Source organism: Triturus cristatus, chromosome 6 (assembly GCF_964204655.1).
Source record: "Triturus cristatus chromosome 6, aTriCri1.1, whole genome shotgun sequence".
NCBI classification, from domain to species: Eukaryota; Metazoa; Chordata; class Amphibia; order Caudata; family Salamandridae; genus Triturus; species Triturus cristatus.
This window is the reverse complement of record NC_140589.1, coordinates 1,211,117,460-1,211,143,243: the sequence shown is the minus strand read 5'-3', so window position 1 is coordinate 1,211,143,243 and position 25,784 is coordinate 1,211,117,460. Positions and strand designations below refer to the sequence as shown.

The 25,784-nt window shown below is 43.3% G+C and overlaps 1 protein-coding gene across 2 annotated transcripts in view; it reads right to left on the bottom strand.

Moving 5' to 3' along the window:
• Positions 1–25,784, bottom strand: part of MERTK (MER proto-oncogene, tyrosine kinase) — a 374,986-nt gene that overhangs the window by 12,234 nt on the left and 336,968 nt on the right. For both annotated transcript variants that reach the window (XM_085612117.1, XM_085612118.1), the window contains exons 14-18: positions 25,505–25,597; positions 18,033–18,151; positions 17,803–17,912; positions 3,889–4,048; positions 1,659–1,795 (exon numbers count right to left, since the gene is read on the bottom strand). In XM_085612117.1, the coding sequence (XP_085468243.1) occupies positions 1,659–1,795; positions 3,889–4,048; positions 17,803–17,912; positions 18,033–18,151; positions 25,505–25,597 (619 nt within the window). The remainder of the gene's footprint in view (positions 1–1,658; positions 1,796–3,888; positions 4,049–17,802; positions 17,913–18,032; positions 18,152–25,504; positions 25,598–25,784) is intronic.

Genomic DNA, 25,784 nt, shown 5'->3' with positions numbered 1-25,784 from the left:
GAGTATCCGAATGGAGGTTACCCCAGAGCATTACCTCTTGGGGCCGACACCGAAACCCACGAAACAAAAAATGGCTTATCAATTGCTACAATTAGCCTTGGTACTGGCCAAACGTATGGTAGCTATTTGCTGGATGAGCACCCTACCCCAACATTAGAAAGCTGGATAAGGGATGTGGGGGAGTGGTCTCTTGCACCATAATTTCACATGGGAGCCTGTAGAAAGGATGAAAAACTAGCTGAGGACATTGCACTCTGGAGAGAATTATGCAGGGAGCTTCTTAACCCAATGGGAAATGGAAATGGCCAGAATGACACCTCTGATAGTATTAGCGAAATGCAAAGATAAGAACTGTGTTATACTGTAATCATGTACGATGTTCGGTTCATATATGTTCAATATATGGCATGTGCTTACTTCCACATTTTCTTGTAGATAAAAATGAATGATTGATATGTCAATGGACTCTGCCACCATATGGATATAACTGGAGGGTGATATGTTTAAAGCTGTGTACAACTGCTCAGTTGTTGTTGATTAAAATTGAATGAAAAAAGTATTTAAAAAAAAAAAGAATACTAAATGCCATACATTACCATATCTTTATGTGGGATTTGCTAAAATAGGCTGTATAAATCGAACCTCAAAGATTGTATTTTGTGATACTCACCTGGACAATCTAATATTATATCTACATATAGATTCTTATGTAATTATGAATTTGAACGATTGAACTATAGTATCTGTTTTTGTAGGATGTACTAAAATATGAAAATAAATTAAATTAAATTGACTTATAAAGCTCTGTGACTCTTATAATTTGGATTGTTCTGGTTTGTTTTTCAGGAGTAGGAGTGCAGAGCACACGTTTTTGTTTACGTTCATGATGTGTTCTGTGACTTTTTGCTGACCAAAAAACAGTGAAATCCCTATGAGGGATTTGCCTAGAATAAGATCTTCTGGAATTGAAGCAGTACTGGATTCCTAGATGGGGAAAAAAGTTGATGAACCACATCATCTAATTTGACCGACGAATGGTAAACGCTAGCAGGATTCTAATTAGGGCCCTCCAGTAATATGCATGTTCGATTTGGGACAAACAGAGCAACATTGTGCCATATGATTTAAAGTAGTTTCAATAAGTTATTTGTCTTTAGATGGGCTACCTTCACCCACATATGTCCCAAACAAATACCAACCAAAGGGCGAGCAGAAGGTCCATAACGAAGTGGTTCAAAGGGGGTTTACTTTCTGCAATAAAGCGCCTTTGACAATGTCCCTCACAATGAAGTGGCATATCCTAAGATCGAGTCCTTCTACCTCATATCTTGCATCTTCCATACAAAATGTCTGTTGCCTGTTATAATGGCACACTTGTTTGTAGCCAATAGTTTATCACAGGACTCACCATTTATAAAGTCTTGTACCCGAACTCTTTTGCGTCCACCTCTAAATTTTCAAATAATAAAGTAATTTCTCATTTGTAAGCTCCTTGTTAAGTTACAAATCCCTTTTGTAAAATCATGTTGTCAATGGAATCATTTCCATAAACATTTTATTTCTTAAAGGAAATAGATACCACATTTGTACAGCCTGGCTGCCTTACAGAGTCACCTGTGACACAAGAAATCACAAGGGATGCAACAGACAATACTCACAGCTCATCTAGACAGTCAGTAGGCTGTTTCAGCCGATGTCCCAGAAGGAGGTAGTCATACATTTCATGGTTTTGCACACCAGGGTAAGGCGTCATCCCTCTGGTTATAATTTCCCACATTGTAACTCCAAATGCCCACTGTAAACAATGAAGCAGGGGGTGGTTAGAAAACAATCTGCTAAGGGTAACACATTTTCAAGTGACCCTCAACAATTGAGGACAACCCCTTCCCCAGAATCTCTCAGACGCTATTTCTATCCACACCGCCTGTTGTAGGCATAAAGTTCAATAGGCACCCTTGGTAGAAAGCAGCATTATCACATTACCCTATAAGTTAATTTTTGGCTTTATTTTCAATGCCGTATTACAAACCTGGTAAACATGACATTATGACAACAGACTTTGCTAGCAATTCTCAACATATTAAAGAAAACAAAGAGGTTACAATTCTACCTAGAGGCCCTACCATGATCCCAGTGCAAAACCGCATTTGCACAGAGATTGGAATTATAAATTGGGTGGAAAACACTTCTCACTTTTCGGTTTTCTCCAAGGACATTTTGTCTGGTCAAACTTGTTGAAATTTATGGGGAGGGGAATGTTTGGTATATTCCAATACATGAGAAATGTGGTGCAGAACACACCTGTTTTGCATGCAATTCCTCATTTTGGAAATACTACGAATAGGAGTCATATACTGGACTCAGTACATCGCTCACTGTGGGGTAATGATATTTACAGGGTGTGGTAAATACCCCATATCATTCCAGCCCATTTGTAATCTGATTGTAGAAAGAATTGATACAACGGCACACAATGCTTTACATCAGTAAATCTGTCAAAATATTGGGTTTTTGACTTAAAGCTCCCAGCACACTCCTGCTAAACTCTCTGTAACACCACATGCTAAGGCAGTTGAATGCGCTCATTCATGAGAAACAGCTAGTTCCATGAGTCATAGGAGAGGGTTCAGCTCCCTTTGTAGCTGCAAACTGAGTTAAAATGATGCTGCAATAACAGCTGCATGCCACACTACAGACCCATGCAACTTACTGCTCTGTTCTATGGCCCTGTTTTAAAAGAACACAAAAAAGTATAGATGGAATTACTTTTTTCAGGAACAAAAACTATTTTCAACATCTACATAAATGTGTATCCTTTTCGAATTTGTAGGCGTTTTAGTAGCCATTTGAAATAATTGTATTGCATGGTCGAGACATGGTCCAATGACCACTGAAAGCCCAAACTACCATTTTGTGCCATGTGTCCTTCATTACCTGTGTGATCCACTTTGGAATCATTCGGCAGCCCTGATTGGATCTCCATTCAAAAGTTGAAGTGCTTCAGCATTCAAGAGGTCAGCATCCCAGAACTGTAGAAATTACTTTACTTTATATTTATATGAATAGTTTTCACACTGTTTTTGTGAAGACTTTCATTCTTATCATGGATTTTTCTTTTTTTCTTCACAAAGGGACATTGCCGGTTTACATCTAATAGCAGTGATTTACTACTAGCTACTTTACACCACTCAGAGTTCTGAGTAACCTTCATTAAAATAATCTGGTTTGTTTGCTGAGGATCAAACATAAAAGTTGCCAGCTTTACTGTTCTGTCCTTGATGACATGCAATACAAAGTACTTCAGTCACACATGCAGGCCTCTGTGCAGCAGTAAGCCTCACTGAAAATCAGTGTTCAGTGATATGTTTATGACGAATGTATGATGTTACCACGCATACATTTACAACACGGTACTTTACATCGCGTTTGTTACAACGCAAGTCGTTACAACGACTTGTGCTGGAGGGCGCTGGACTTAGGAATAGTATGATTTACTATTCCAACTCCAGTCTACATACAGTAGGGAAGGTGTTGGAATAGTAAATCATACTATTCGTTATGTTAGAGCGCCATCCAGCGCAAGTCATTGTAACGACTTGCGTTGTAATGCCCACGATGTAAAGGCATTGTGATGCAATGCCCGCGTTGTGAAGGATGTTTTCCCGTCTATGACTCACCAGAAGAGGAATTCTTATTGGCCGTTTGGAGAGAACCAATGACGTTTCTGACACACAAAGGTCTATAATTTCTCGCAAGTTGAGTATGCATTCTAAGAGTGCTAATGAACATGTGACAATAGTAATCCTAGAATAGGATACCACAAATGCCAACTAAGTTGACTACAATACCTTTGACTGGCCCAGGATATCAATAGTCCTGTTTACATACCACATCACTTTTGACTGTGTAGATGCGATCTGCCAGGCTTTCAATGGCGATCCATTTCACAGGCATCTTCGCTATCCGTCCCTGCCGGTAATAGTCCCCACTGTAAATCTTCTTAGACAAGCCGAAATCTGCCACGCAGACGGTCATGTCATCTCGTAACCTGCCAATTGTAAGGAAAAAAGGACTTTAGTCAAACATTTCTGTACTCTAATGCATCTGAAAACTCATCATATCGAACATTCTAAGATCTACGACAGCATTGGTAGATCCATATTCTTATAAGCCGAGAAGTCATAGTGTATTTTAAATGTTATATGTCACTAAATATGCCTAACATTCTTTTTTCTTTTAATTCAACTATTAATTGGACACAAACATCTACATTACTTAAATTTAGCAGTTATACATACTTATTCTATCAAATTACTGTTTATTATTTTGTGGCCATATTTTTCCTTTACCTTGATTGCCATCATATATTTTAGCACAAGAACCAAGCTGGGTGGCCCGCTTCAAAAAGTGGACTCATTCAAAAAATGGTTAATTTTCTTAGTCACTTTCTGCTCTGCTTCTATGCTTGACGCAAGGGGTGGTCATCCTGTTTATATGGGATGATGGAAAATTGGTCTTTCGGTGAATTTCTTTCTTGTACCAATAGCTTATCTGATTCTAGTCAACCACAAAATACTGATTTATTTATTTATTTATTTATTGGGCGCACAAATAATCCCAGAGGGGATCTCTAAGCACCAAGGCAGCAGGGAACATTACACCGTACAATGGCAAGGTTCCAGTTTTCAGACGTTTTTTAAAGAGAGTGAGACCAGGACAGGGGCGGATCGACATAGGCAGCTGGTTCCAGTGATGCGGGGCCAGGAATGAAAAGGAGCGGCTCCCAAAACTGGCCGTTCGGATATGTTTGGGGTGTAATAATAGTAGATCACTGGATCTAAGCTGATGGGCAGGAATATACATCTGTAATTTGTTTTTGAGGTAACATGATCCGTTTCTGTGCAGAGTTTTGCAGATTAGACAAAGAAGTTTGAAAAGAGCACGTTTTTTAATCAGTGGCCAATGGAGGGAGCGCAACGTGGGTTCCGATGGAGAGCGAGGAGGGAGATTCAAGATAAGGCATGCAGCTGTGTTCTGCACCACCTGGAACCTAGCAAGGAGGCTTTCATTTATTCCCACCAATAAGGCATTTCAGTAAACGATGCAATTTATTATCAGGCTTAGACTAGAGTTTTCCTGGCCAGTAGAGGGGTCCACTAAAACACTTTCTTAAGCATTCGCATGAGGCCAAAACAGGTTCTGGAAATGCTTTTAACGTGCTCACTCATGTAGAGATTATCATATAAGAGAACTCCTAGGTGATTTACATATGTTTTTGGTGTAGGCGGTAAACCCAGCTCTGATGGCCACAATTCTTCCGACCCAGCTGAGTGGGCTTTTCCGAATAGAAGGATCTCCGTTTTATTCGTGTTAAGGTGTAAAAAGTTTACAGTCATCCATGAGGCAATTTTTAACAAACAACCCTTGATTTTAAATTTGATAAGAGTCGAGTTAAGATCCATAGTAATGACGAGTTGTGTGTCATCCGCATATGAGATGGTTTCAAAGCCACATAACCTGATGAGTTTTGCTAGGTGAGCCACATAAACATTGAAAAGAGTGGGCTCAGGATTGAACCTTAAGGCCCTCCTTTGTCTAAGACCATAAGTTTAGATGAGTAGTTGCCCAACTGAACAGAATGGGTGCGTTCAGACAGAAAGTTTTCCATCCATTCGAAGGCTTTCTAGTGATACTAATCTCCCCAGTCTTTGCACTAAGATTTCAAGGGAGATGGAATCAAATGCCGCTGATAGATCAACGAGAACCAGCATAGCTGAGGATCCATGGTCTAAGGCCAGTTTGATGGTATCAGTGACCTCTATTAAGGCTGGTTCTGTGCTATGAGATGCACGGAAGCCTGACCGAGAGGAGTCCAGAAGGTGATTAGACTCAAGGTAGGACACTAGTTGATGATTAACTAGAGACTCAAAGATTTTGGATACAAAGGAGGTAGGGATATTGGTCTATAATTTAACATGTCTAGGAAGTCTGCCGTGGGTTTTCTAAGAAGGGTTTTGATGCGTGCTGTCTTCCATTTAAGTGTAATGGTGGCTGACTGTAAGGAAAGGTTGCATAGGTCTGTGATTGAAGTAAGCAAAATAGGCAATCACATGAGGGGGGCAAGGTCTGACAGGGAACCAGTTTCTATTTGTTCAGGCCAGTATTTGATCCTCTGTAACGGGATTGAAAAATTCAAGGGTGGAAACCTGAGAGTTAATCTTGACTTACTGAGATTCCTGAGTCATAGGTATTGTGTTATTTGCGAAAGAATTGTAACTATTGTTATTTTTTTGTTCAAAGTGTACAGCAAGATTATCACAATGTGATTGAGAAGTGGATATTATAGGATTGCGCTGTTGGGCTTGTGAGTTCCTTAAGGATTTTAAAGAGCTCTTTGGAAGAGTTTTTTGTAGAATTGATTCTCTCAGCTATGTGAGTTCTTCTAGCAATGTTACAATATTTTAGATATTTCTTTAGAGCTATTTTGCAGGCAAGTCTACCCTCCTCTGATTTGGATTACCTCCGTTTACCTTCTAATTTCCGAACTGCGGACTTCTCCTTTTTAAGAGATTCAGAGTACCAGGGGGCGGGAGGGTTTTCCCTTTTCATTTTTTATCTTTTTAGCTGGGCAATGGTGTCTTAAGACTTTATAAGAGAGTCTTCATAGGCTTTTAGTGTGATATGGTTGGAGGAGAAAAGGCAAGGAGAAAGGTGGGTGGACTACCTTCCTCCAGGGTCTCGTTAGTTTCATGGTCTGACAGAGGGTTTCCTTAGGCTCCTGAATGTCCAAGTAGAAATCTACAGAGAAGTGGTCAGCCCACGCCTACGTGACTGGAGTGTCCACCCCTAGGTTGGTAGCATCTCTGTAGGAAGCTGGGTTTCAGTTGCAGTAACTGTGAGAAGTTGGCCTGGTATACGCTGTCCACTAGTTAAAGTGGGCACATTGCACGAGTCCAAACGACCCTTATTGATGATTAGGTTAAAGACAACCTTTATTGAAAGCTATCCTAGAGGTAGCTATGGAGAGCAGCCATCAGGCTAAGTCTCGAAGGAATATAAAGCAGCTTGGTTTACCAAATTATAACCTCCTGAATGACCAAATGAAATGAGAACCACACAAGGTATATATAAAATATATGTATTTATTACTAAACACTCTCTACTAACCTCTTTATGAGATTAGAGAACAAGGCACACAATATTAAAGCACTAGAACAACAGTAAATAGCACAATACACAGCGGGGTCCAGGGGGAGACCCAACGATATACTAAGAAAGTGGTATAACAACCACGACTTGACTAGACACAGTGCCTAGAGCACGTAGAATCGCTGGGACCCCAAGGAACCACCCAAGGTAGTGACACAGGGGACCCACGGAGGACTGGTGCAGTGCGAGAACACAGATGCGAGCTCCGTACAACTCCATGGGAAAGTCGCTGTTGGAATTTTAAAGATTAAGGACACTTAGGAGAGGACTGCAAGCAAACCCTTTGGAAGATAGAAGGTTCTAAGGACAGCACCCTTGAGAGTACCGAGGTACCCATGTTACCTATCCCAGGAGAGCAGGTTGCACGGTCCCCACGAGGGCTGCGGGTCTCAGGATTGCTGAGAGCACTAGTCGACCTCAGGGACACTTGGGAACCCACCTCCTGTGTTGCAGAAATCTTCGGAGTCCTCAGGAGCTCAGGAGATGCAAACCGGTCAGATGCGTTTAAGGTGCCTGCCTTGCAGGGGAGTAACTCCTTTACTCCAAGGGAGATTCTTCAGTCATCCAATGTAGTGTAGATAGTTGAAGTACTTGGTTTCTGTAGCAGAGTTTCGTCCAGGTAAATCTAAAGTCCTGTAGTCAGGGGTTCCTACTTTGTACCCAAGGAAGTGGTGGGATAAACTCTGGGGACCCACCTATGGGAGGGTCAGGACAAAGGGGTGGCTACACCCATGTCCTTTGTCCAGTTTCACGCCAGAGCAGGAGCAAATGGCTCCTGCAAACGGTTTGAACTGGACTATGCACAGGGACACCAAATGTGCCCCCAGTGCAGACATCAAAGCACTCTCAGAGTGCACCCACCCAGCCCCAATACATTAAAGCCTGTCTGGAGGTGGTCACATCTCCCTGTGACAGGAATCCTATTGTCCAGCCTTCCCCTGCCGGAGTTTCGTCCAGCAGCAGGAGGGCAGACTCGTGTCTGTGGCTGGCAGCATCCATTTTGTGATGCCAGGGTCGAGAAAGCTGGTACCGGGTGTACCGGTGTGTCGCATATGTCCCTTTAGGAGGGTGGAATCATACCTCCCACACAAGTTAATGGTGTGGAGGTATGATTCCAAGGTGTTTGACACCAAACATGACATGTTTCCATGCATCCGTTTTAAAGTTAGCATTTACTGCGAGGTTATAATGCACTTAAGAGTATATGGTTGGCTGCATCACAAACAACCCCGGAATAGAGGTTCTGAAGGCTGCAGAGGGACTCTGCTCATGCAGGAGCACCCTCTCACATAAAAGCCAGCACCCTGCCTTTAGGATTGATAAGGCCTGCCATAGGAGTAACTGATAGGTTTATATGTGCAGTGATATGGAGTAGATATAGTGAACCTATATCTAAGTAAGGGGTGCATGCACCACCTTACACAGGCTGCTGTAGCAGACCTATGGTGTCATTTTGAATGGTCTCCAGTGGTGGCATAACACATGCTGCAGCCCCTGAGAGGCCTCAGGGGTACCTATGCCCTGGGTACATAGTATACCATATACTAGGGACTTATAAGGTTACCCCAGAAACCAATCTGGAGTGTACCTAAAGAACATGCAATAATAATTTAAGAGGAAAAAGAAGATTGACTGGGGTCCTGATTATCAGAATCCCAGTCAGACTAAGTCGAAAACCAGCAAAACACCAGGAAAAAAAGTGGGGTTAACCATGCAGTCAGATTCCACCTTCCTACAGTAACCACCCCACTTTTTGCTAGACTACTGATGCACTTTGATTTTATGTGCCCTGTGTCCCTGCCAATCAGGTTCCCAGGGCCTGTGTTCTTTCCCAAAACTGTACCTTGTATCCCCAATTGGCACCATTCTGGCCCTTGCAAAAGGTGCCGTGGGTACCAAGGGCACTGTGGCCAGGGAAGGCCTCTAAGGGCTGTAGCACTTATTGTGCCACCTGTTGAAGCCCTTTAACTTTACACACACACACACACACACACACACACACGCACACACACACACACACACACACACACACTGCCATTGCAGGCTGCGTGTTTTGGTGCAGAAAAAACTGAAGAGTCGACATTGCACACATCCCTGTGTGCCATGCCTACAACCCACTGCCCTGGCATAGTTCAGCCACCCCTCTAGCTGGGTGCAATATACCAATGGTAAGGGTACATGTGCATGAGCCCTTTACCCCTACAGTGTCTAGTCAATTCTTAGACATTGTAAGTGCAGTAACGCCATTAAGAGTATATGGTGCTGAGAGGCTGTCATTACAAACTCCACAGCACTGAGGAAATAAAAATTATGAGGCCTATGTGTCCCCCATGTGCCCCTCCCAACGGATTTTTATGCACATGCATGTATGACATGCATTCTCCCTCCATGGCCTATCAACCTATCAACCATGATGCTTATGCTATAACGTGGCCTGCCATCATCCAGTCTCCCATGAGAGAAACGACAAATCTGCACTGAGGCCTACACGTTTTGCATCATGTTTTCCCGCATTTTCATGAAGCCCATTATTGTGGCTCAGCCAGAGCCGAAAAGAGGTTTCAGGCCTCAGACGCTCTGAAAGCTGCAGCTGCGTATCCTTGGCCTTGCACACTTGGGCCTCAGCCAAAGGGGCCCTGTCCGAGGTGCCGAGACAGTATTGAGCACGGTTAATGACTTACTGAAAACTGGGAAGTTTGGTATCCAACTTCTCAGTACATTAAACCCACACTGATGCCAGTGTAGGATTTAATGAAAAATGCACTCAGAGGGCATCTTAGAGATGCCCCCTAAAAAACGACCATCCTCTGGTGGGTTTCTGGACTGGTACACACGAGCCTGCCACTACGAGACATCTTTCTGGACCCTTGGGGTGGGAGCTTTTGCTCCCTAAGCCCAGAAATAAAACGGTTACTTACCAGTAGGAGTAGTTTTGCAGCTTAAAGAATTTTCTGGATTCACATGCTGTGCATTATTCCACAATCTAGTGGTTGGGTCCGGGATAGTCCTGGTTTGTTTTTGTTGTTCTTTTTCCTTGTTTTTAGGCGCTGTCGACCACTATTTGGTGCCAGGTACGTCTCCTGTGTGTTGTCAGATGGTGCCCTGGAGGTCGTTGCGTGGAGTAGCCATCTTCGGATTCTTTTTCTGTGTGTTCTTAGTTAGAAGTCTGTCGATGGTTATCTAGATAATTACTGTAAAGCGCTTCCCCCATCTGTCTGTTTCCCTCGCAGGGGAGGTCGGGTGGGTCGGATGTGAATCCAGAAAATTCTTCAAGCTGCAAAACTACTCCTACTGGTAAGTAAGCATTTCGTTTTGCAGCGTGAATCCTTTTTTAGATTCACATGCTGTGCATCGGATTACGTGGCAGTTTTTCCTTTTTGGGGATGCTGTGGTAAGAGGAAGACCTTGCGAACAGGTGTTGGAGGACTTTCTGTCCTATTTGTGCTTCCTTATTCCTTTGTATGTCCACACAGTAATGTTTTGTGAACGTGTGTGGTGATGCCCATGTAGCTGCTGCACATATAGTGTCCATGGTCAAATGGGCCATAAATGGCAGGGTTGCTTCCTTCTTTCTTTTGAAGTTAGGTGTTGGCTGTGTTGTTAATTCCTTATTAGCGGTGGCATAGTATATTTGGATAGCTTGGACTATCCATCTTGAGATTGTTGCCTTTCTGACAGGCGATCCTGTGTTGGTGTGTGCGTAGGCCACAAACAACTGTTTGGATTTTCTCATCTGTTCTGCTTTTTGTAAGTAGTAAAGTAGTGCCCTCCTTACATCCAGGGTATGGAGGCTTCTTTCTCCCTTAGTCTTTGGGTTTTTGAAGAATACCGGGAGGAGGATATTTTAGTCTAAATACCACCTTTGGTGGGAACTGTGAGTTTGTCTTTAGAATTACCTTGTCCTTGTGTATTTGCATGTATGGTTCGTGTATAGTTAATGCTTGTAACTCGCTTACTCTCTGTAAGGGTGTTATAGCAATGAGAAATGCTGTCTTTAAGGCGATGTGCTTGAGTTCTGCATTATGCATGGGCTCAAATGGTTTTGTCATTAGTTGCATGAGCACTGTATTTAGACTCCACATGGGCACTGGTGCTGTTCTGGGGTGGGGAATTTCTTTCTGATCCTTCTAGGAATCGTTTTATGACGGGTCTGATGGAGAAGCTTTTGCATACTGCTTTACCCCTGGTGTATGCTACGACAGCAGCGAGGTGCACATTTATGCTTGAGTAGTTGATGTGGCTGTCTAAGAGATAAGTTAGGCTGATGATCACTTTTTCTTGTGTGGTGATTGAATTTATGTGGTTATTAGCTGTGCACCAGGTGGTGTATTGCTTCTATATTGCGGCATAGCATTTCCTTGTAGTTTGCTTTATAGCTTCCTTTAGGATTTCCATTGTTCGTTGAGGCAGGTTGAGGTGGCCTAACTCTACATATTCAGGTGCCAGGCCACTAGTTGCAGCGTCTTTGGCTCCGGATGAAAGATCTGGCCCTGTTGCATTGTCAATAGGTCCTTGTACGTTTTGATCTTGATCTTTCTTCCCCTGGACAGCTCTAACAGGCTTGAGTACCATGTCTGTCTTGGCCATTGTGGGACAATGAGAATTATGTTTGTTCTTGTTTATCTTGCTCTTTCTAGCACTCTCTGGATTAGAGGTATTGGATTATGCAAATGTCCCTGACCAGTTTAGTGACAGGGCATTCCCTTTTGACAGGTGGTGTGGAAACATCGAGGCAAGGATCTGGCATTTCTTGTTCTGTATTGTTGCAAACAGATCTATCACTGGCATTCCCCAGATATTGAAGGTGTAGTGTACTGTTTTATGGTTCAGCTTCCATTTGTGGGAACAGTTGTTCTGTCTGCTCAGTTGATCTGCTATTGTTTTGTCCACTCCTGGAAGATTTACTGTTTGCAAACTGATCGCTTGGGATACTGCCCATTGCCAGATTTCCAGTGCTAGCTTGCTTGTTGAGGTAGAACATTGTTGTGGTGTTGTCTGTTTGGATCAACACAGGTTTCCCTTGAATGTGTTTCTGTAATACTTTCAGTGCTAGAAACACCGTTTTCATTTCCAAGTAGTTGATGTGTTTAATGGAATCCTGTTTGTTCCATTGACCATGTACTTTCAGCTGTTTGAGGTGCGCTCCCCATCCACTGAGGGATGCGTCTGTAGTGATTGTCACAGTAGGAGTTGCGGTCCTGAAAGGTCTGCCTTGTGCTATGTTGTTGGATGCCCAGCATTGTATTTCTGCTTGCGGGCTGTGCGTAACAACCACTAGATCCTCCCAACTCCCTGTGGCTTGGGACCAGTTGTTGGTCAGCCATTCTTGAAACGGGCGCATGTGTAGGCAGGCGTGAGGAATGAGTGATATGTATGATGCCATCATTCCCATAAGTTTCATGACTCTCCTCACTGTCAGAGACTGAACCTTGTGGTAGAATGATGCTTCTTGCTTTATTACCTGTATTCTCTTCTGCATCGGGTACGCCCGTGCGTTTCTTGAGTTTAGCCTTGCACCTAGGAAAGTCTTTGCTCTTTCTGGCTTTGTGGATGACTTCTTGCAGCATGTGAATAGCTGTTTGAATATGTTCGAGATATCTCTGTCTTGTGTTTGCCCTTATGAGCCAGTCGTCCAGGTAGTGGAAAACGTGTATCCGTTTTCTTCTTAGGTGTGCCGCCACTTGGTGAAAACCCTTGGAGCTGACTTGATTCCGAAAGGGAGTACCTTGAATTGATAGTGCGTTCCTTTGTGTAGGAACCGTAGGTATTTTCTGTGTTTTTTGTTCATAGGAATAGTAGGCATCCTTGAGGTCTATTGTTGCCATGTAATCTCCTCTTTGGATTTGGTGAATTATTTCTTGTAGCGTAGCCATTTTGAAGTGTTGTGTTAAGATTAACTTGTTTATGAACCTTAGGTCCAGGATTGGCCTTAGTGATAGGTCCTGTTTGGGAACTAGGAAGTATGGTGAATAGTTTCTTTTGAAACCCTCCTGTTTTGGTACTAATTCTATTGCTTCTTTTTGCAGTAGTTCCTTTATTTCCAAATGTAACTATATGAGTTCCTGCTTTTTGAAACCTTTTGTTTTTGGTGGGTTTGCAGGTGGTGTCCTTGTTAGTTCTATGCAATACCCGTATTTCACCAGATGTAATATCCAATTGTCTGTTGTGATTTTTGCCACTGTTTGAAGAATTGTGATATTCTTCCTCCCACTGGTGTTTGATGTGGGTCCTGTTGTATGTGGGAGTCAATTTGAGCCGTTTCCTCTTCCTCTGGAGGGCTGGCCTCCGCCCCTGCCTCTTCCTCGAAAGGGCTGCTTGGATTGTTGTTGCCAACCCTGGTATCCTGATTGTTGGCCTGTTTGTTGTCTGTTCCCTAGGCCTTGTTGCTGTTGCGACATTTGTTGTCCTTGGCCAAATGCACCTCTTCCTGTGGATTTTCTGTTGTTGAGCCCACCTCTTTTAAAGGTACCTCTTTGCTGCAGGGCTCCCATCGCTCTGGCTGTTTCATTGTCCTTCTTGATTTGTTGGAGGGATTCGTCTACCTCCTTCCCAAATAGTACGTCCTCTGTGAAAAGCCTGTTGATGATGGAGGTTTGTACCTACTGTTTAAACCCTGAGATCCTAAGCCAAGCATGTCTTCTTAGGGTGGTGCCTGTGCACATTTGCCTGCTGGCAGTCTGCTGCATCTAGTGCAGATTTAAAGCATGTGTTTGCGATGTTTCTGCATTCTTGGACAATAGATTTTCCTCTATTTTTGTCCTCCTCAGGGAACTTGTTGATGAGCACCTCTATGTCATCCTACTGCTGGTGCCGATATCTGTTCAGGAGGGTATTGGAGTTAGCAATGCGCCACTGTGTTTCTGCTTCTTTCTCCATCTTTCTTCACACCATATCCATTCTCTTGCTTTCCTTTTCTGGTGGGGGTTCCAGTGTTAGAGAGTGCATTAGCTCTTCTTCTGGCCGAGGTGACGATGATGGAGTCAGGCACAGTGTTGCCCTCAATATATTTATGGTCCTTGGAGGAGGCCTTGTATTTTTTCTCGACCCTTAGTGTCACCCCCTTGCTTGAGCCTGGTTCCTTAAAGGCTTCCTTGCCCTGGTCTAGAATGCTTGGAAGCTTTTGCAAGTACTGTGTTCCCATGTTGGATGGGGCAAGTGTTTCCAGCAGGAAGTAAATATCTCCTTTTTCCTCTTCAAGGGGTACCCCGAAAGTGTCCGCGGCCCTTTTCACCAGCTGGCTATATCATCTGGTGGTGATGCCTTCGATGGATAGCAGCATATCTCCTATTCAGGACTTTCGGTGTCAAGGTCATTCCATGTATCCTCGAACTTTTCGGAGCCTTCCACCTCTTCTGGAGCGTCTCCGTAGCCCTTGGGATCTTCTCCATGAGGTTCGAGGGTTGGAGAGCATTCAAGGATGTCCTCCTCTTCTACTTCGGCGTCTTCCGCTTCTTCAAAGTCAACGTTTTCTGGATCGGTGACCGGTACTTTCGGGATGACTCTCTTAGTTAAGCAGTTGTACTGACGTCATTGGTTCCAGCTTAGACCATGTGGTGATGAAGAAAGCTCCGTACATGGTGGATCTGTTAAGCAAGTAAGTTCTAATGCTTCCGGTTTCCACATACAGAATAGTATTTGTTTGGTTTCTTCCAACCATTACTCCCGCCCCAGGCACTGTTGGGCCACTGGAGCAGTGATTAAGTATGTTGATGGCCAAGTGGCCACGAGGGCTTCATGACTGTCATGGCAGTCCATCCAGCTCTGACAGCAGCCAGACAAACGGGGAAATCCCAGAGTAGCAGAACAAAGAGCCTGGTCCGACAAGCTTTGACTGCTATGTGGTGACAGAGGAATGTAATATCCATTGTTTTGACTAGTATGCCTTTCACTCACATGCACTCATCTGCACAAGCAAAATAACATTGTGCTCGGAAAACAAAATAAAATGGTCTTTCGAATCTGCAATTCAAGTAAACAGAAGTAAATGAAACACTGAAGCCAGTCTTACTAAATCCTAAATTTGTTATAAACACACATAGGTTGCATTTTACATAAAAGGAAAACGGTGCCAACTCAAAGAACTTCATTAACCTCGAATTAAACCAAATAATAACCAAGTAATAACTTGTCACCTGTTTATAACTGGACTTTGACTGTCAACTTGCCGCTTGAAATATAGACCAAAATGCAGGATGTACGTAAATAAAAAAGAAATTCCACAATTGAGTAACCTCTTTCTCAGCTATCATGCCACACCTTTCTCGTCCATTTACAATCTTAATTTTTTAATCCCGTTGATGATCAGGGACATAGCTATTAATAGTGCCGTGACCCCAGGGCCGAGGGGTATTGCACCACAATTATTCCTTTCACTACCTAACTGCCTAACTAGAGGCACAGGGACCAATTTTTTCATGAATGAGTTAGGGCCCATAGCGCCTACCTTAAATGACTGTGCATTAATCTTTGTATAAATATTGCCTTTTTACATGTTCAATGTATTGCACCTAATGCATGGAAGCTCTTGGTCTAGCTGCCACGGTCTACAAATCAACAAATCCCAAATACAATACTGCCTGCCTGGACCAAATAAAATGGTGCTCCTAAAACAATAAAGTGAACAAAACTGTTTAAAACTCTGTAAAACAGCGTGCTCTCTTTTCATTTGAAAATACTATTTATAAAATTGAGCTTTGTTAGCATGGAAGCTTATGCATTCCTTGTTGAAGGGGCAGTGTTCTGTTCCTTCTCCTTTGCAGTGTACAAGTAACAAATCACTGTTGATGTAGTGAACAACGATCAAATGTCAATTCTAATCTCTCCTTCAGATATCCTTCCTTCATAGAATTAATAAAAACTGGATGCAGAAAATTAAGATCTACATTTTCAGCAAGTCTTGAATCAAAATAAATACAGGGAATCTGTGGCCTTTGTCTATGCCGATTACAAGAACCGATTACAGATATGCTGCAACCATTTATGTTAAAAACCAAAGCATGTTTTACAAGAAAACAATAAACTTCCGATCCAAACACAATGGAAACCGGGGCGATGTCAAAACGAAAGTGCCAGCAGAGCGGCACTCCAAGTTGTCAAAATCCCCTACTCCACGCCCCTCCAACCCCCAAAAAATACACTTCACTTTTCAGTGAAACTTCATCTGGCTTCAAAGCAATGGAAACTCTGAAAGCTTCCTACTTCTGTTCTAAGCTCAGCGCTCAGTTCCTGTCTTCTACAGTGCCTGCCCTCGGCCAATCTTTTATTTGCTGTTTATTTTTATTCAAAGGTATTGAGAGTACTTTCCACAATAGCATGAAGATTGGTCGGATTACGATTTGACTTAAAAAACAAACAGGAGGCCGTCAGGGAATGATACACTGGGTCTGCCAGTACCAAAGTTGTATCAAAAGTACAGTGCAATCTTGACGTGGGTAAAGATAGGGTGGGAGAGGGTCACAGAGGGGTCAATCAAAAAGGCCAATGGTCAACATAGGCGATTAGCCCTACCGAGATGTAAAAGTAAGGAGATGTAGACATTATAAAACGTGTTAGAGGGGCCTTTGCCTTCAGTTTGTAAACTATAGGGAAATCCCAGCCTCAGTCTGTTCCATTTACCTACAGAGAAAACAGGGGACAACAAGGCTTGATGGATCAATCAAATCTGACTTTTGCTAAATCAAGAGGGTTACTGGGACATTACATTGGTGCCCCTGTCACTCCTTACCTATCTTCATAGGAGCCGACATTGCTGAAACTAGAAAACATTTACTGCAGGGAACCATAAATTGCAGGAAAGGGGGTGGAGCCCACCACTGCAAGCAAATGGTAGAAATTAAATACTGAATTTGACTTCCCAGAAGATGAAGCACTCGAGTCCTGGGGTAGTTAGTGATTTATGAGACTCAGAAAGGCAGCAATTAACTTGGAAAAAAATAAGTACCCGGGCTCTCGTCAGGAGGCAGCTTGTGCCAAATCATTTCTCCTGCTAGCACCGCCTATAACAGAACCAACTACTAACTAGACAGTGGGGAGAGGATATGGCATAATGGCCAAAGCTGATGACTGCAGAGCTGGGGAACCAGGTTTGAGTCTCGGCGCCGGCTCAACATCCTGTGATTCTGGGCAAATCACTTAACCCCTTCCCTGCTCATGACGGAACCGTTCCGTCATGAGCCACGGTTGCCGTGTGCTCATGACGGAACGGTTCCGTCATGGCAATCCTGTCGGCGGCCGCTCCGCCTGCGCGGCGCTGTTTCCCCGCCTGTGCGGGGCGACAACGCAAATGGGCGGAGTCATGACGGAACCGTTCCGTCATGAGCACAGCTCAACTGTGGCTCATGACGGAGCGGCTCCGTCATGAGCACAGGCCCGCCGCGCTGCCCCCCCGCACCCCCCCGCGCCGCGGCGGAATTCCCGCCGCGGCGAAGGGGTTAATCCCTGTAAATCAATGTGTCCTTAACTGGTGCTCCTAAAAAGTGGCGGTGTTGATGATTATGTGCCGGTGCTGAGCACCGGAAACCACCGGCTCAAATTAAGCACTGCAGAAAGGAAAGCTGGAGATCAAACTTTATGTGGGACAAACATAAAACTCACATGCAGTTCCGTGCAGCCAAGTCCCTGTGCAGAAAGTTTCTACTGCTGAGGTAATCCATTCCCAGAGCAATATCGACCATAAACTTCAACAGGGTCTGCAGAGGGACATACTGAAAGGAAAGCGAGAGGCACAGAAAATATGAATCAGTGAAGTCAAACAGAATCACACTTCATAGAGCATGGTCATTCCTCAAGTACTTCACACATCATTAAACCACAAAGACAGTCACCTCTGGACCAGTATGGAGCCTGGAACACAGCAGGAAGCTGTGTAGGTCTCCATACTTCATGAACGGCAGCACCACCATGGGCTTCGGTGTCTGTCTGGAACTCGCCTCGAGGCAAACCCCTAAAAAGAAAAAAACAGACATAAAAGCTGCATACGGATACACTATATTTTGGGGGGATATTTCATAACATCAATTGTGTTGACAAATCATCTGTATTACAGTCTCTGCAAACCTAATAACCCTTGCGCATTCCACATATTTTTTTGCCCTAAAGGCTATACAGAGTATGTAGTAAAAATGGAGCACGAATTACATAGTGTTCACATAAAATGAAAATACGATTTATATTAAAATACTGAAAATAAAATGTTCTCACCTAGTTCTAACTAGGATAGACACTCAAAACAAGCCTAATTGATTCCTGACCTGCACCACACAATCGACTGTTAATACATTATTTCGCTGAGTCTGGGACTTAAAAAAATGACAATGTATCTTATGCATTAAGTGTGTAAAGAATAATGCAACAGGCTTTGTGAACCACACAGTTTTCTGATCCTCAATGAAGCTGTTTTCTTACACAATTGATTATGACAGTCTATTGAATTTGAATAGTGATTCACAATTCTCGTTCCATAAGTTCAACATGCACAATTTTTTAAAAAGATTTGCTAAAAACTTTGTTCTTCACCAATTGTCTTACATCTGAATCTCATTCTATAGCAAGAAGGGAAATGTTGAATCACTGCTAATTTTTTGCAAAAGGCAAGCTAAAAATATTCAACAGCACTTATTCATTTTGCCAGATTCCCACATCCACCAAACTCCACAAACCCCTCTAGTTTTCCAGCTGCTGATGTTCCAAGTTCTAATTGTACAATATATTTTGGGGTTTCCGGCCTTATCTTAAATATAACTCAATTTGGTGCACTCAATCTGATCCATGGGATTGTTTTTTAATTGTAGTAGAAAATGGCATGATAAAACAAATGTCTAAACCAGGGAAGAAGACTGTGCACCATATTTGGGTGAATCAGCCATACCCCCTGGCTGGCACTAGTGTGTTTGTTTGAAACCCCTTTTGCCAGCAGAGTGTGGTGCCCCACTGACCAGATGAGGGTCTGAAGATCCACCCTAGTAACTGTGGACATGCACGGGGACATAGGTTATGGGAGTAGGGGTTCCAAAATAAGCATGCTAGAGTTTCAAAGGTGAATGAGCATTAAAAAATACCTTAACATTTTGTTTTCATCTTGTCACTTTTGCGATGCATTCAAAGACAGAGGTCAAATGTCAGACAAATTGCTGCTTATTCTTTTACCATGGACTTTGGTGCTTTTTTTCTCTGACTAAAAAGTGAGAGGTCTTTATAAAGTGAACTATTTGACTATCTTGCTGGTTGGTGTTAAAGGAAAGGTAGGATGCCCATTTAAAAAAAATCAAAATAGAAAAAAAATGAAATCCCCTATAAATGAAATGTACTAATATTTAAAAATATATCAGCAGTTAGGAAAACACAAATAAAGCACATTTTTGGTTGTGATGGGATCAAAACTAATCAAGACACTTTACTTGGAGATGCACAAAATGATAAATATTCTCTGAAGCAAAATTTCCGCACATTATATTTTATGCGCTATATAACTTTACCAGTAAAACTGAATGTCTGTGCAAAGTTAGTGGCCAATAAAATGGAAAAGCTGCTGTCCGTAAATGACAGTGCGCTACCCAGGGCCGGAAAGAGAACCCAATCTAGCCCTGGAAATTTTGAAGGACCAGCCCCCCTGCTGCTTTTGTTACTGGGTGCCAATATAGTAGCACCTTTGGAAAACTGGACCCCAGTAAAACAAAAACGGCCCCCATCACTGCAAAATCTGCCCCCACCCTTCCAGGGGAACGCCGGATGCCTGCTATGGCCAGTCCGGCCGTGGCACTACCACACCATGCTTTAATAATATGACTCTTACAGTGTGTTGCAAAATACACCACCAACTACATACTTCACCCTTGCCACTCTTTTGCTAAATGGGTGTGGCTCGTTTGCTACACTTGGTATTTGAGTGACACTTGGATTTTTCACAATCCCTATGAGTTTGGTGATGTAACATTGATGGAAATTGTTCCAGCATCACTGCCTGGAGACTCAACCCACCAATCACATCCGAGCACAGGAAGCACGTCACTAACAGGTTCATCACAAGCACTGTCTTGTTCTAGGCAATAAAAAGTGGCCAAAGAAGCTTTCTGACAGAGGATCACATTACCACCTGTACCCGGAATTTCTTTATTTCCAGTGTATTCCTCCGTGGAAATTAGGGAATATTCTAATGTGGTAAGAATGTCTGGAGGCTCTAAAATGACTCATACCCTATTAAATGATTTGGTCTTTGAACAAATTATCATAAAAACGCATCAGCCACTACAATGCATTTTCCTAACAGCTCACGATAAATACATTTACTTTTGCTGTGACTGTGTCGCTCGATAGCAGGAAAAACCGAAGCCCTCTGAATGTTTTCTGTACGAAAGAACATGGAAGACCCAAAATGCAAAGCCTACCAGCATTTAAAATGCTAATAGCAAACACCTACAAGTCAGAAGGATCTCTGGTAAACAAAGCGATGTATTGAGCACGAACAGCACTCGGCTTCAGAGCACAAGGGCTTATTTGTTCCCTAACACGAAGACTGGCTCATGATTAGCACTTGATCTTATAACACTGAATTATAAGTGTTGTCAGTAACATTCTTTACCAGAACGCTCAAGAAAAACTCAAAAATGTATTGTTTAGTTTTTAAACATCTGATGTTTCATATGTTGCCAACAAGTGCTTATTTATTCAATTTATGTCAGAACCCCTTTCAGAGAGCCACAGCAAGCAGTTGTTACTGGGACCAACCGTAGGGGTTGAGGCCTTTTACTCCTGATATCCAGGGGCCAGACCTGGGGCTAGACCTGGGGCCAGACCTACCAAGTATCCCTTCTGTATTTGAGTCTCAGTAGTGACATGGTTGAGAAGTCCAATTCTTCAACGGGTGGACATGGATACATGCAAGTGAATCTGGGCTCTCAACTCAAAATGTGCGCAACAGCAGCAATAAATCATTAATCACCAAAATACTCACTTTTATGAAGAAAGAGGATTAATTTATTTCTACCACTAACAACACAAAGGAAAAATATGATTTTCACAAATAAGTACACGGTCTCCAGGAGGTAAGGGCTCTAATGTTTTGTTGGGTGTGTATTCCCCATTCACTATAGGAAACATGCAGAGTAAGCCTCACTAAAAGCACGACTCTCAAGAGTCGACCATGACCCTATTTAAAGTTAACAGTGTTCCAGCCCCACAGTGCTAACTAGCAGCAATTTCCCCTGGGGCTAAATGGCCCGAAATCAGTCTTACCCGCACCTTGCAGAATCAAACTGGCCGAAGTTTCTCAGGGCACTCTACCACAGGCTTGGAGCAGCAACTGATTCTGGTGACTTCATTGCATGCTGCCCAAGCAAGTTGCACTTTGAAGTCACAGAGTCCTCACACGCGGTTGCACCCCAACTGCGACTGGAGGCTTAGTAGCACCTTCTTGCAGCATATGTCTCTGGTTCCTACTGCGATTGGGGGTGGGAGGGGTGGTGGTACAAAGATCCTGTTGTGATTGCTTCATCCCAGGCTGGTGTGCAGGCTCCCACAACAGCCTCACTCCTTTGGGGATGGCTGCGACCAGATGACACGACTTGCTGGCCCTGGTGACCCTCTCTAGCATACAGTGTCACTCATGGCACACGGGTGCAGCCCGGTCAGTACCTTGGCTGCAGCCCCTCCTGGCATACTGGGTCAAGGCCCGCCACCTCACATGGGCTACAGCCTTCAACTCATGGCAGTCATCTAGCAGCAGACCCTCCTTGCATACTGGTCACTGGTTTCCACTATGCACAGGCTTCTACGCGATCAGTGCGGTGATACACACAGCTCATTTCAGTGGTCCTACTCTGGCATAGGAGGGTCGCCAACTTCATCCTGCATATGGGCAATGACCTGATTGGTGTAGCAGCTGTCTCCTCACAAAGGAAGTCCACTCGACAGAGCTCCTCACTGGACCTCACTCCCTCCAATGCACTCCTCTTCCTCACAGGGCACACTGGTCTTGGCAAGCAGGGAGTCACTGTGATCCAGGCTCCTTGGCAGGTGGTTTTGGATGCCCTAGGTGATGTCCCATCACCCAACAGGGAAACTAGCAGATCTCAGCCTTCAGTTCTGGTCACAGGCAGAAGTCTTGCAGAGCTTCCCCTCCTCACAGAGCCTGTCTGGCTGCTTGGCAGATAAAAGATGTTGGGGTCTCAAACTCGCCTTATCATTCACTTTCGGATAGTAAATGTAATATAGAGTCTGGGTCTCCGATGTTTATGTTGGTAGTCTGCTTTTTGTGACGTGCGCATTTCTTTGTCCACTTTAAAACAGTCTGTTACAGCATGAGTGGCTCCAAGGCTGATAGCCCCACAGCGCAATCCATGGGAGTGACCAGAGTTCACACCTGGATGTCAAACCTACCGATATGTGTATCTATCGGTTAGACGACGGCCCCAACCGTTCCCTTTATGATTCTCTTTTCAGCCCAATCTCCTTCTTGAGATGTTACCAGGTCCCTTCCTTGTGACCGCTTACTGAATCAAAGGGCACCCTTTGAAGTGTATGGGGGAAGCGTTTGCTCTACTCTCTCCAGTGTGTGTCCTCCCAGGTTGTAGGAATGCAGCAATACACAAATCTGTCTTGGGGTATTCCTCTACCTTCTCATGTTTCACCCTGAAAGACTGGGTCTCCCAAAATGGAACCCAGAGTCTGCCAGGCATTGTACCATTCACAGGCACCCATACACCCACTGCATGTGTACAAGATACACACACTGCACAGCACTGTTTCCTTTCTGTACTGTACCATTCACAGGCACACATAAATTCAGCACATGCATTTAATATGCATGCCATGCACAGCTCGGTATCCTTTATGTACTGTATCATTTATATGCAAACATATATCCAGCACATGCTTTTAAACTGCAGGCACTGGGCAAGTATTGTACCACTCACAGGAAAAAATACATCCAGTACATGCACTCAGTATCCACATACCGCACAGTCCTGCATTATCCCTGTATTGTACCCTTCTATACACATAGCACAGATACACCAGTCATGTGCTCACCAGCACTAAACACCAAACCGATGTAGGCCAACGGCGAGTTAAGCACACAGCAGCAGAACTTCAGAATAAGAAAGCCTGTAGGTCTCACACCTGTGATACCGGTTGAAACAGGCCTGCTCATTCCTACTGATCACTACACGGTATACTGCCATCACAGCACTTGAGCTGCGTGATTCCTCCTGAAGGCAGTAGCCTTCCACCACTATAAGGGTAACACTTTGTGTACCCCTCTATGTTCAACCAGACTGCAATCTGTGAGACAGGCCTAAGTCATAGCGCACATGCATGATCCCTGTTTGCGTATGACAACAAAATTCAGCATTAGGGATGGAGACATTATGACAGTTGGGGCACTCAGGACAGGGGTGCACGTCCATTACCATGTGGATGACTTTTCCGTCCCAATAATGTAAAAGAAGGAAGTTATATAATCCACATAGGACATTAATAATTATTTTGCACATCTTTGTAATAGAGAAAGTTGTGCTAAAGAAAGATTCAACATTGTTTTGTAGTGATTGGGGTGGGTATGATGAGCCACCAATCCACAGGCCTTTCTCTGCCATGCCACCCCTTCTGAAATGTAGAAGCATTTTTGGACAATTTCATTATACTCACATTCGTAAGAAAGGCGCCATACTTGTATGGGTTTCGAAAGCTGCAACCATTCAAATTCTATCTTCCAATATTAATAAAAATGGCGGAGAGACACACATAATTGATCATATTAATATGTAGAGGAGTCTGGCTGCTGGCCAGCAACAAATAGGTGACCAATGTTATTGTTATAAAAACAGTGCAGTGGGGTTACTTGATGACCCATCCCTAAAAAGGTGGGCAGGTGCTGCAAGATGTGCTGAAATGGCTATAAACCGTTTTATATACACCACCAGCTGCACACATATAGATAGTGTACGCAGTTACTTTTCCATTGTCCCCATTTGGCATCACCCCTAGGTGGGCGAGGATGGTACTGACACACACATGTTTGGCCAGGCTAGTCAATAAATAGCTGATGGGTCCAAGGAAACAACACGCTCAAGACACTGCAAGAGTGGAGCCCACACTTGATAGAAACAATTGTTTTTGTTCTTTGTCAATGATCAATTGGGGCAACCCTGGTTAACAGCAGTTGTAATTCATCGCTCAGTAACAATAAATATATCACCAACATACATATGGAACCAGATTACTCAAACTATATATTCTGGAGCAAATAGTCCAACAAGTTATCTTTGCCACCATATTCCCTGTGACCCAAGTTACAGGGAATAGAGCAAATTGATTTTGGCTCCAATCTAAGTAAAGTCTGTTGAACAGAAATCAATCAAGGTAATTTTGCTTTACCCTAACTGCATTATTATGACAAAACCAGAGCAAGATGATGTAGCCCCAAGCTTAGTTTCATCTCTCACATTTAAAAAACATAAAGGAATCTGTAAGCGTCCCACTGAAATTCATGGACAAACAGCAAAATTATTCTGGCTTTATTTCCTTCTTCTTGCTCATATCTTTACGTAACATGGAGTGGGCCAAAAAAAGTGGCATTCCTTACTGTGCATGTAGCAAGAACAATTACAAATAGTTTTTCTCTTTTTCTACTATTAACAGGTTTATTTTCTGAGTGAAATGTCCACTATTTTTAAAATTCTGATAGCATAAATTTGCACATGTAACTTTTTTTCTCCACAAGGAGAATATTTTTCCTACTGGGGAGATCCCTTTCTCTAAAGTAGCATTACACAAGTGGGTGTTCCCTCCTCATTTCAACCTGGCACTTTCCTCTGCCCTTGCAAGGTAAACATTTGTGATCTGTCTTGAATGAGAAATATACAAACAAATCAACTAGTTTGTGGGTGGTCACAGTGACCCACCCACGAACGCAATCCAAATCCTGAACTTGTGGATGGGGATATACTGCCATACTGGTGGAATTTAACTCTAACAAACTAAGGGGCATATTATCAAGCACGGCATTAAAATTATCGCCGATTTAGCGGCAGAAAACTGCCTCTAAAGCGGCGTTAATGGGCTTGATAATATGCCACAGAGAATTCCAATAGAAGCCCATGTTGACACCGGAACATGGGCTTCTATGAGAATTCTCACGGGCATATTATCAAGCCCATTATCCTTATTCTAAGACTTTTTTGTGCACTTTGATTCAACACAAATTAGCAAAATGCTTTGTGAATTAGTTAATAAGATTTTAACAGAATGACATATACCAATGGCAATGTCCTGGGCATTGGCATTTTAGATTCCCACGTACCTAGAAGTTTGATGACATTTGGATGATGGAAGTCCTTCATGCACGCAGCCTCGCTCAGGAACTCTTCGATCTCTCTGTGAGAAAGGTTCTCTACTGCAAGCAAGATAGTTGGGAAACACACATCAATAAACAGCACACAATTTGCTTTTGTCTCAGTATAGACCCTGATAAGTAAAATAAAACTTTTCTTTGATTGTAACAATTTTACTCAATCTGATGTTCTGAAAAATAGTATCAGGGTCTGATTTACAGAAGAGTGGTAAAACAAAGGAGGTATACA